The 11,708-nt window shown below is 56.4% G+C and overlaps 2 protein-coding genes across 4 annotated transcripts; both read left to right on the top strand.

Annotated features, from left to right (window-relative positions):
• The first annotated feature begins 4,689 nt into the window (after positions 1 to 4,689).
• Cirbp (cold inducible RNA binding protein) lies at positions 4,690 to 9,360 on the top strand. 3 transcript variants are annotated; one of them, XR_003378066.1, is made up of 8 exons: positions 4,691 to 4,785; positions 6,290 to 6,398; positions 6,479 to 6,585; positions 6,664 to 6,802; positions 6,875 to 6,956; positions 7,222 to 7,292; positions 8,935 to 9,041; positions 9,161 to 9,360. XR_003378066.1 is itself a non-coding variant. In XM_005359074.2 (7 exons), exons 2-7 carry the CDS (start codon positions 6,296 to 6,298, stop codon positions 7,517 to 7,519), a joined length of 519 nt encoding a protein of 172 aa, XP_005359131.1. In that variant the 5' UTR covers positions 4,691 to 4,785; positions 6,290 to 6,295; the 3' UTR covers positions 7,520 to 8,171. The 3 variants fall into 3 exon arrangements, 2 of the variants coding, with proteins under 2 accessions (XP_005359130.1, XP_005359131.1); XM_005359074.2 differs by lacking the exons at positions 8,935 to 9,041; positions 9,161 to 9,360 and adding an exon at positions 7,503 to 8,171; XM_005359073.2 differs by lacking the exons at positions 8,935 to 9,041; positions 9,161 to 9,360 and having other exon boundaries at positions 4,690 to 4,785; positions 7,222 to 8,171.
• A 70-nt stretch (positions 9,361 to 9,430) lies between these two features.
• LG1H19orf24 (linkage group 1 C19orf24 homolog) lies at positions 9,431 to 11,708 on the top strand. The gene is made up of 3 exons (XM_005359072.2): positions 9,431 to 9,689; positions 10,613 to 10,729; positions 11,246 to 11,708. Coding segments are annotated over exons 1-3 (333 nt in total). The 5' UTR covers positions 9,431 to 9,474; the 3' UTR covers positions 11,247 to 11,708.

Below are 11,708 nucleotides of genomic sequence, written 5' to 3'. Positions count from 1 at the left end.
ACACTCAAATTGGGGCAGTTAAGTGACAGCAGAATTAGCTGCCCATAGGACAGCAGGAAGGAAACTCAGCAGATGCCCTTGACCCAATCCCTTTCAGACCCTGGAGGCTCCCCACGTCCCACTCACTCCTCAGATGAAGCATGAGGCCAGAGAGGTGCCCAGGTGCCACCTACCCAGAGCTGACCCTCTGTGGCTGGGTGGACAGGTGTTCCAAGGGTTCAAGGGTCATCTGTTTGCATGGAGACCCTCTGGGCACCCTGAGGTTGACAAATGCTTCATGACCTGTGACTATCCCCACGCAGCTAAATGCAGATGAAGTACCACAGGCCTCCAGCCCCAGGCAGAAGCTGCTAGCGCTCTCTCTCTCTCTCTCTCTCTCTCTCTCTCTCTCTCTCTCTCTCTCTCTCTGCTTGCCCGTTTCCAAGGAGGCTGTCTGTGCTTTCCCCTGCATGGAAGCCATGCCAGAGTCAGGTATGTGCTTGGGCACACTGAGAGGACAGGGACAGGGGTGGCTCTTCCTGCCCTGGGATGATGAAGGTGGAGAAGGATTTTGGTAAGCAACATCTGAGGACCCCTGGGGATAGATGCCCTACAACTTTTCCCTTCCATCCTGCAGAAACCCAAATAGGTCATTTCCCAGGCAGATGAGCCACCTAGCTTCTGGGGTTTCCTGGGTGTCATTACAGGGTCACTCGTGTTTTTTGGCCATCTGATACAGACCTTGTGGATGGGTGCGTGTCTCCACATGCCCCTGCGCTGCATTGCTCTGTCCCAGCCCCAGCTGTTATAGAAGACAGACAAGCAGGTATGGGAAGCCCTAAGGAAGGCAATCTACCGGATGCCAAAGGCATGTCGAGTTTGTGACTGAGCCTGGCAGGTCTGCGGCAGAGGATAAGGGTGTGCACGTGTATAACATGGCCTGTCATAGGATGTGTGCGCTGGCTGGGGCGTCCCTTTGCCGGTCAAGGCCCAGTCTGAGCCAGAACCTCAGGGGCCAGGCCTCCCAAGCTTTCTTATTCCCATTCCTGGGGTGTGACTCAGGGCTGCAGGGAGGGATGAGTCAGAAGAACTTGGGCCTAGCACCCCTGGCTGCAGACCCTGTCCAGAAGCAGAAAGCAGGCCCTCTGGGTGGCAGGAGGCCAGCCCTCTCCTCAGACACCTGGGGCTGCCTGAGGGCTCAATGCGCACCAGGAAAAGGCAAGTTCAACTCCTACAGCTGGCTCTGGACTTTAGCTACACTAATTGGGAGGCCCTGGGTGTCTGTGACACAGCTCTCATGCCCACCCCTGGAACATGAGTCATGCCAGCAAGCAGAGATGGCTCCATTAGCACCTACCCCAGTCACGCACATCTAGCCCTGCCCTGAACATCTACAGCCAGGTCGTGCACGCATTTGTCAGCATCGCAGCACCCCGTCCACCCACCCTGTCCTTAGGGAACGCGGGTCAGCCGTACAAAATTAACCACACACGGAACAAACCCGCTTCCCCGTCCACGGAAGCCAGATGTTTCTCCAAATCCTCACGGGTCTCCTGCCCACGTGCACACATGTGCGCCACACCTGGCAACACACACACACACAGACTGTATCTCCACCCTGGCACTGATCCCCGAGGACGGGCACCAGGCTTGGCCATCACAGTCCCACTGTGCACCCCCGCCGGGCAGAGGCCAGGTGCAGAGTCCCTGGCCCCAGCCAGGCCGAGAAGGGGGCGGTAATTACGCGGCCCCAGGGTGCCCCCCACACAAGCGCCTTTCATCCCGGGCCACGCCCGTCCCCAACCCAGACGCTCATTACCGCCTCCCGCCCGGTCATTAGCTCAGGTCGGGGGAGGACCTGGCAGGGGGTGGGTGGGCGCGGTGCCCCTCATCGTCTCCATAGCGACACCCAGGAGCCGAGCTCGGTGCCAGGAACTACAGATTGAGTGAGCTCGCCTTCAAGGGGTACAGGTGGCACCCTGCATCCCTCGGATTTATAAAAGTCAGTTGGGATTCAAGACGGCCCCAGTGGGAGCACACACGGTGGACCCGACGGGTGAGTTCTTGGCCAAGTGCACTGCCATGACACGCGGGAGTGAACCTCGGGCATGGAGTCCAGCTATTCTGATCTCTTGTACAGGAAAGCCACCTGCGAGCTGGGCACGGCGATTTTAAACCGGCACTGTCCTGGTCTCTGTCTGCGATGGCTGTCCAGGGCAGCGACGTCTAGTGGCCAAGTAGCTGGCGACCCTACAGAAAGAGGCGGCGGGACAGCGGTCCTGAACGCTCCAGCAGAGGTTGCAGCGCCCTCTCGTGTCCTGTCAAGCACCGAGCACCATTTTAAGGCAGGGGTTCACTGCGTGGATGGAGGGGTGTGTGAGAGAGAGAGGGTTCCAGCTCCTTTTAAAGCCCACCAAAATAAACAAAGGGTCATGGTGGCACGCTAAGCCACCTGGCTATGTGGACACAGGTAAGTGCACGGGGACACACTTTTGACACAAGTACACCAGAGACTCAAGAGATGCCAATTGGAGCGGTATCCGCGGGTCACATATATTTGCTCGCCCTTCTGGGGATTCGAAATGGCCCTGGGTACTGGTGGAGTCCGGCCCAAAGGAGCTGATTGGTAGTAAGCTTATTAAGTGGGTGCCGGTTAAATGAATCAATGAATCAATGAATGAATATGGCAATTCCCAAAACCAGGAACTGGAAGGCCTCACAATGGGAACGAGACCAGGGGCCCAGCATGACTCTGGGAGCTGGGATTACAGGGATCCAGTTTTCCCTCCGGGAGGGGGCACACACGGGGGCTGCCTTATTTCTGGCTCGGCTGGCTTGCAGTCCAGCATTTCCTGCGAAGCACGGTCCCCTCCCCTCCTGGATGGTGCGCGTTGAGGGGAGGGAAGGCATGTTGGTTTCTCAGCTCTTTTTAATAACCTCCTTGCGTGAGTGGCTGACGCAGCAGGCTGCTCTGACGGGGATAGGAGGGCTGAGTGCGGTGGGGGGGGAGTGAGGTGCAGAGGGGGTGTCATGAGTCACCAGCTGCCATCTAGGAGGAGGGAGCTTTGTGTCCCTGAGGGGTTCTGGCATCCTCCTCCTCCTGGGCACAGATGGGTCACCTCGACCAACATCATTCAAGGGTCAATGAGTCTGGGGCTTGGAGCAGGCTTGAGCTGCTTTGGTCCTCTATGTCAGTAGATCACACCCTCAGCACATCTGGGAAGAGGTCCCCACCAGCTGCTCCCTCGGGCAGAAGGCACTGCCGTGGTAAGAAGTGAATTGCCTGAGTTAGAGGCCAGCCAGGACCTCCCATATCGTGAAAGGAGATGCCAGGCTGTGGCCTGGCATTGAGGACATTATCCCAGCCACTTAGTAGGCTGGGGCTACAGAGGTCAAGGTCAGGCCAGGAAACTTAGGAGGGCTTAGTGGTAAAGAATACTGGCTGCTCTTAGAGACGACCTGGGTTCAATTCCCAGCATCCACATAGAGTTTACAACTGTAACCAAATACGGCCTCAGTGGGCACAGGGCAGGCACATGATGTACAGACATTCAGGCAAAACACCCATATACATAAAAATGCAGTTCTGTTTTGTTTTTTTCATATGTGTATTTTTTTTTTTTTTTGGATTTTCGAGACAGGGTTTCTCCGTAGCTTTCGGCATATGTGTATTTTTAAGAAAGCTACGGATAAGCCGGGCGGTGGTGGCGCACGCCTTTAATCCCAGCACTCGGGAGGCAGAGGCAGGCGGATCTCTGTGAGTTCGAGACCAGCCTGGTCTACAGAGCTAGTTCCAGGACAGGCTCCAAAACCACAGAGAAACCCTGTCTCGAAAAAACAAAAAAAACAAAAAGAAAGCTACGGATATAGGTCTGTGTAGCCCCTGCCTAGAATCCCCCAGTGAGGGGATGGGGGTATGGCTTAGGCTTGCTTGAGGCCCCCGGTTCGATGGTAGTGCGGAATGCAGGCGCTCTACCAGCTAGCTGTGTGATGTGCACCTGCTTGGGGGAGGGCAGAAACCAGGGTTCAAATGGCAGTTATGGAGCAGGTGGGATTTGTAGGCAAACTAAATTGGGTGCACGTGAGGTACCCCAACAAGTCTGAAGAGGAGCCCAATACTGGGATGACTTATGGGATGTTGGGGAGCCTAGGCGTCAGTTGTATCGGGAGACACTAGGGAAGTCAGATGGATTCGAGTTAGAGGAAATGGCTCGTGGGTAAAGGCATTTGCCGCTAATGCTGAGTTTGGTCCTCAGGATGGAAGGAGAGACTCCAGAAAATTGTCCTCTGGCTTCCACACACGCACTTCAGCTAAATAAATGTAATAAAAATATCGGGAGAAAAAAAAAAAAGACTGGAGAAGTGTGAAGTCGATATGTCAAGGTCCGTGCCTTATTTTTGAGTCCCACGGAGGAAGCAAAAGCCTGGAAGTTCTTTGTTCCCCGCCGCAGGCCAACCGGGCGGGGGACGCGGAAGTGGGTCAGCTCCGCCCCCGAAACGCGCTGTCCCGACCCCCAGGCCGCTAGTGGGCGGGAGAATGCGGCCTGGGCACGTGGCAGCCAATCAGAACGCTCAGCGCCTCCGCGCGGGCAGGAGCGAAGCCGGGACAGTCCTGCCCCTTCACTACAGCAGAGCTGCCGAGTCTGGCGCGTCGGATTGGTCAGCGCGGCGTAGTGGGCGGGGCCCCAGGGCAGGGGTATATCAGGCGGGACTCGGGCGCTCCCCCGCGCACTCGCGCGTTAGGAGGCTTGGGTGTGTGTGGCCCGCTGTCTTCCCGCCCGCGTCAGGGACCTGCCCGACTCAGCGGTGAGGGCCCTGGCGGCACCGGCTCTGAGGGGCCCGGGGCGGCGGGCGGCCTGTGACTCCCGGGCGAGGCGGAGCCGCAGCGGCACGCCCCTGGGATTTGGGGGCGGGCCCGGGTTGGAGTCCACCCCGCCGGCGGCGAGGCGGGCGGCGGGACACCGGGACCTCACGCTTTCCGGAGGGCGTCCTCCACCGCGCGTCATCCTCGGGCTGATGCCGACTAAATGGTGGGCTTTGTAAAATGGCGGCCGTGAGGCTTTGAAAAGCTTTGCCGGCGAAATGGCGGGACTGCGGAGTGCCCGGATGGAATGGCGCAGGGTGCGCGCGTGGCGCATGCGCTGCTCCGTGGGCGGGGCGCGCCTAGCTCCAGAGCCCCGTTGTCCGCCGATGTGGAGCTGGGCCGCCTGTGACCCGTTACTCCAGGTGGCTGTGCCTCTGTTCCTGTGTGGTTTCACGAGGGGAAAAAAAGCACATGTAGTTTTGAATGTTGCCCTTTTACGTCCCAAATTTGTTTTTCCCAGGTATAGTGGCCCAGGAATACTAAAGTGGACTTGTTCTCCAAGCCATTAGGTCTTCGTTCTCCCCAGCCAATAATGACTTTGTTAAAATGCCACGCCCCTCTATAGCCACGCCTCTCAGGCCAACCTCCTCTCTCGGAGTCCACCAAGCAAAAACCACTTATCTAGTCCTTGGTTGATGAGTGGGCTGTGGCCCCAAGATGCATCCCATAAGTATCACAGCTCCCTGACAGCACCCAAAAACATATTTCAGTGATGAAACTTCTCTGACCCAACTGTCAGCTGGTGAGGCTAGGAAGTCGCTGCCATCTCTGTCCCCAACCACACTCATCCTCTTGTAAAGTGAATAAATTTCCAGCATGTCATTCTGGCTGGGTGATCTAGACCTTGGAGTTCTCTGGACAGGGCTAATGAAGACCCACTGAAGGAAAGGGGCTAGAATTCACTGTCTTAAGCAATAGAACCACCATTTACAGTCAGCCTGAGTTATATGACAGTCTTAGATGTGGGTTTGGGATGATAAAGCCGAAAAGACTTCCTTGTGTCTGGTTTTGAGATGAAGCATGTAGCTGAGGCTCATGTCAGACTTGCTGTGTAGTTGCAATTTGTTTTGGACTTCTGACCCTTGTGCCTCCGTATCCCAAAGGCTGGGATGATAGGAGTGTTTGCAAACAGTCCCAAGCTGTTCCACAGAGTCCTTTGTCTGATGTTTCTACCTGAGTGGCTGGATGACGGTGTGAGCCAGGTTCCCCAGGAAGATCATGGGTCACTTCCATATACAAACATAGAGAAGGAAGGGGCAGGAGACTCCTCAGAGCTTTCGGGACTGCAGCATCCTAGCACTTCTGCTCATGCAGGGAGTTCCAAGGCCGTCCTGAGCTGTAAAGGGAGGTCCAGTCTCAAAAGCTTTTAAAAAGGCTGAGTATACTATCTGGCCTCAGTCTGTGGAGGAGGGGTTAAGGCAAAACAAACATTTGTGGTGTGTGCAGGCTGCCATGGCATCAGACGAAGGCAAGCTTTTCGTGGGAGGGCTAAGCTTCGATACCAACGAGCAGGCACTGGAGCAGGTCTTCTCCAAGTATGGGCAGATCTCTGAAGGTGAGACTTGGGTAAGGGAGCACCGTTCTTGGTTTCTGCTCTGGGGCAGACTGGGCACAACTAATGACTCTCCCTTACAGTGGTGGTGGTAAAGGACAGGGAGACCCAGCGATCCCGAGGCTTTGGGTTTGTCACCTTTGAGAACATTGATGACGCTAAGGACGCCATGATGGCTATGAATGGGAAGGTGAGGATCAAGCCAGCCAGTTTGGGCTGCATGGGTCTGTTGTGGAGTAGGCATGCTGACCCTCCCTCTGTTCGGTAGTCTGTGGATGGGCGGCAGATCCGAGTTGACCAGGCTGGCAAGTCTTCTGACAACCGGTCCCGGGGATACCGGGGTGGTTCCGCTGGAGGCCGAGGCTTCTTCCGCGGAGGACGCAGCCGGGGCCGTGGGTTCTCTAGAGGTGAGTGCTGAGGGCCTTGGACTGGTGGTGGGACCTGCTGTAGGGACTCCCTGACTGTTCTGTCGTCTATAGGTGGGGGAGACAGAGGCTATGGAGGTGGCCGCTTTGATTCCCGGAGTGGAGGTTATGGAGGCTCCAGAGACTACTATGCCAGGTGAGCCAGATGGGAGCCCCAGGGAGATGACTCAGCCTTGGTGACAGAAGCTGGGCCTAGGCTATGAGCAGAGGGAGGGTTGCCCCAGCTGAAGGGCGCAGGTGTTTTTGTTTTGTTCTCTGCTGAATACCCAGCTGGCACCAGGGCCTCAGTACAGGGCAAGCAGCCCCCACTAGGAACCCACTCTTGCCAGCTGCACTTGGTGAAGGGCTGAGCCCAGTGTTGCTAGGCATGTGCCCTTTAGTGTCCGTGTGTCCTTCCACAGCCGGAGTCAGGGTGGCAGCTATGGTTACCGGAGCTCGGGCGGGTCCTACAGAGACAGCTATGACAGTTATGGTAAGTCTGGCTCCAAGGACGCCACCTAATGGCCTGCGGTTGGGCTTGGTGAACCCTTGTGCCCTCAGCAACTTAGGCCACTCAGCCTGGGGCACAGCTCCCAGAACTGCCGCACAGGACAGGGCGCCAGGTGCATGGGACCCTGTGCCACCTCCCGTGCGGGCGGAGCACAAGCTCCAGTGCCTTTACACTGTCCGCTTCTGTTCTCAGCTACACACAACGAGTAAAAGCCCTCTGCGTCCAGATCGTCCTTCCATGGCTGTAATTAAGATGGGGGAGCTTCGCTGAACGTTGTGTAGTGAGCACCTTGTTCCCACTTTTGTAGTCCTTTCCGTTCTGACCCATCAACAGCCTGCTTCTGACCGAGATGGCCTCGTGACCAGACTTTTCTTTTTAAGGAAGCGCTGTCTTTTTAAGCATTATAAAAAACGTTTTTGAAAGTACTTCAGATTTTACTTTTTTACAATGAGCCATGGGTTTTTGTTTTTTCTAAATTGTCTGGGTTGTGTGGGTTTTTGGTTGCTTGTTTTTGTTTTTTTCGGGTTTTTCGGTTGTATTGTTTTTTCTTTTTTGTGTGGTCGCCCATGAAGTCTGGCACCCCACCCCTCCTGGGATGAAATGGACTCTATTTGAGCAAGCCATGGCTCTCCAGCTCCCCAGCTCCGCTGCGGAGCACAGCAGGTCCTGCCCATTGGGCACAGGGCGCGGCCCATGGGGATGCATAGCAGTCCAGCAGGCTGTGGAAGTGTTTATTTATATTGTCCTTTTTTTACCGAAGACATGCATACTCCATCGATGTTGTATTCACAGTGGCTAAGGAATTCTTGTATGCAGTTTCTTTGGCTTCACGAAGCTGATTAAAAGACGGTGTGAAACGAACCTCACTCTGACCATTTCCCTTTCATTGCCGACACACTGAGCTGCGGCTCCGTGGCCAGCAGAGCAGCTAGGAAGGCAGGGCAGTGCGGGAGGCCCAAGCAGCCCAGTGGGAACGGGAGTGGGCAATGTTGAGGGGTAGCGGGGCGGCAGAGGCCTTGGCCAGTGTAGGGCCGGGTACAGGGAGGGCCAGTGAGGCTGCCTAGCGGCTGCGCCCCGCCAGTTCCAGGCATTCTCTGCTAGCCTCCGAAGCCGCAGCCCTCGGGGGACAGACGCGAGCCACAGACCCTCCGAGACTCGCCTGCTGCTCCCCCCGCTAGCTCTGTGCAGCTGGCCTGTGCCTCGAGGTAACACTTTCGCTCGTGTCGCATCCCTCTGATTTATAGCTCACTTGGATGGAAACTTAGGCCTGGGGTTGACCCTTGCTTCCTGGAAGTCGGGTCAAACTGGTGGTACCTCCTGCCAGTCCTCCCGAGGCCGGCCAGAGCCACCGGGTGCCTGCCTTTGTGGACATGTTTTTGTTCCTTGCTTGACAGGCTTCAGACCCGCGCTGCTGTCCTTAGTTTTTGCCCAGAGTCCGTGAGGCTGCTGAGCAGGGCAGAGCCTGGCTCTGCCCAGGGGCTGCAGAAGGGCACTGATGCCCTGGGCCTTGGCCACCTTGGGACGAGCCACGTGGGCGCCGCGAGGGTGGGAGCAGAGAGGCTGGGAGGCGGGAGGGCGCTGCAGAACCACGGGGACGCCGGGGTCACGCGCCTCTGTTTGGCAGGATGAAGGGGAGCCAATCTGAACCATGGGAGAATGGCTGTGGCCGTGACTTCGGGTCCTAGGAGGCTCCCCAGGAGCAGGAGCCGCAGACTGCACACAGTCGGCCAGGTGAGTGCACGGGGTCTGGGGCTGGAGTCCCTGAACGCCCATGGTTCTCAGAGGTCTGGGGGTCTCCCGGGGCTGGACTGGGCTTTCCTCACCCATCTCCTCTTCCTCTTCCCTTCCAGGCAATTCCTGAGCTGACACCCGCTCCCAGGCGACGCAGGCTTCCTGCAGGACCAGAGAACGAAGCTGGGGCTGGCGTGGTTGCTGGGGCAGAATGTTGGGGGGCTGCCTGAATAAAGGGCTGTGACCCAGAACCCTGCTGTGTTGCTTGGGTCTAAGATATGGTGGGAGTGGGAATAACTCGGGCGTGGCGGGGAGGAGTCTTGCTGCCCACCTGTCATCCCAATCAGGCATTAAAAGGAAAAAAACCGGCAGACGTGCGGGGCGCTGGGGGCGGGGTGGGCGGGGTTGTGCTCACTTCCGCCTCGGCTTCGGCATGGCGCCACGCACGCTGCTGCTGCTGCTGCTGCTGCTGCTGTTCCTCCCGTGCGCCATCCCGGGTTCCACTGAAAACTCGAGCTGGACAGCTGTACCTCGCAATTATACACACCCGGGGCCCTCGGGCACGGGTCCCACGCTGCTCCGCTTGTTCTACGTAATCACCGGGCTCAGCGGCCTGATCTCGCTCTACTTCCTCATCCGGGCTTTTAGGTGCGTTAGCACGTCCAATCAGCATTTAGTAAGTCACTGTGGGGTGGGCGGGAGAGCACTTGAGGCGGGCATCCGGCCTAGCTCTTGGTCCTGACTCCTGTGGTTTCTGGGCTGGCCTAAGTGGGCAGCGGTCTCAGGACGGCCGTACTCGTCCCTCGGTCTCCCTGGTGCTGTTGTGACAGGCCTGCAGAAAACCGCGCCGGACTGCAAGAACTGCAAAATTCGCTCTTCCCTTAGCCTTTTCTCAGAGAAGGCACTTTCTGTTCTCTTCTTTCTCTTCCCCTCTCCCTGTCTCTCCCGTTTCCTTCCCCATTCCCTTTATCTCAATAAACTCCACACTCAAACAACAAAAACAAAAGAACAAACAAACAAACCCTGCAGAATTGAGGCTTGGCAGCTAAAGCTTTGTGCCTAACATGCAGAGACCTGGGTGTCATTCCCAGGACCGCATAGAGGTGATACACCTGTCATCTCAATACTCTGACCTAGAGAATTAAATGGTCGTGGGCTGGAAGATGGCTCAGTGTACCTGAGTTCAGTACCCACGTGGTAGCTCACAATTGTCTTTAATTCCGGTTATAGGGAACCTAACACCCATGGCAAAATACCACTGTGCATAAAATAAAAATGAATTAATTTAAAAAATATTAAATGGTCAGCCTGGGCTGCAAGACACTGACTCGGGGGGGAAAAAAAGGCCCCATTTTTCCATTTTTTTCCTAGCTGTCAGACTGCGGCTTATGCTTTAAATAGGGAGCTGTGGCTGGTTTGCGCATGTGCCCCTGTGGCTTTCACCATGCCCAGAATTGCTCCTGTAGCTCTTCCAACAAAAGGACTCACATCCTGCAGGTGGCTTGGACCTTGGGGGTTGGAGTGGGCAGGAGCATGTTGGTAGGCTCTGAGGGTGTCTGTGCCCCCTGCAGACTCAAGAAGCCACAGCGAAGGAGGTATGGACTTCTGACCAACAAAGAGGAGCATGAAGAGATGGCATCTCTGGACAGCGAGGAAGAGACCGTCTTTGAAACCAGGAATCTGAGATGGTAGGAAGGAGTTCATTGAGACAAATTAGCAAAGACCATGTCTCTAAATAGGGTCCAGGGTCTAGCTCAGAGGTAGAACCTTGGCCTAGAGTCCCCCAGTAAAGGGCTGGAGGCGTGGCTAATCCCTCAATGAGGGTCAAGAAGGCAGGGTGTCAGGAAGATCTTGGTAGATTTAATGGAAACAGACCCAGGAGAGTTCCAGGTGAGAGCCTCACAGGGAGGTGGCATTGTGGACAGAGTGGAGCTGCACTGGGGATGACCAAGTGGCATCAGGGCTGACTGTCCTGTTACGGTGATGGCTGCTGTAGAGCCAGGACCCATAGTCACTAAATCTGGCTTTCCAGGGCTCCTGAAGGAGGTTGACGCCAGCTTTGGCACCTTCTGTGGTCTCTCTTCCCTACCCTGGTGGACTTGGAAGGAGCATCTCTTCCTGCGGGCTGGCCTGGACTAGGCTACGGAGCCCCCTCGAGCCAGCATCACTCAGTGCCATGTCTTGTCCTGTTCCTCCCCTTGCAGATACTAACGTGGGGGTGGTAGGCTACAAGGACGAGAGACGACGTGTCTTCTGCGGGCTCTGATGTCAACCTTCCTGGAGGGCGTCTGTACAACCCCTCGGCTGCTCCGTAGGCCAGGACAATGTGACCTCACCTCACTGAGACCAGCCCACAGACCTGAGGCCCCCAAAGCTCTGTCCCCCTGCCTCCCATAAGTGACAAGCAGCCCTACAAGGTATGATGGAGCGAATGGACCTTGGGATCTCAGTGTGTGCCTTTCCGCTGCTTTGGGGACAATAAATGAAGCAGTGGCCTTGTAGCTGACCTGAAACCTCCCCCTTGACGTCACACCTAGATGACCTGGTGAAGTGGGTGAGGTTGTCATTCCTGACTGCCTGTTGATGTCACTCTCTAGAGAGACCTATTTATTCCTCCAACTTGTTCGGAGACGGCAGCTGTGGCAGAGTTTCCCAGGGACTTCTGGG

The sequence above is a fragment of the Microtus ochrogaster genome, linkage group LG1, assembly GCF_000317375.1.
Source record: "Microtus ochrogaster isolate Prairie Vole_2 linkage group LG1, MicOch1.0, whole genome shotgun sequence".
NCBI lineage: Eukaryota > Metazoa > Chordata > Mammalia > Rodentia > Cricetidae > Microtus > Microtus ochrogaster.
Note: the sequence above shows the minus strand (reverse complement) of the source record. Positions and strands in the feature narration are given on the sequence as shown.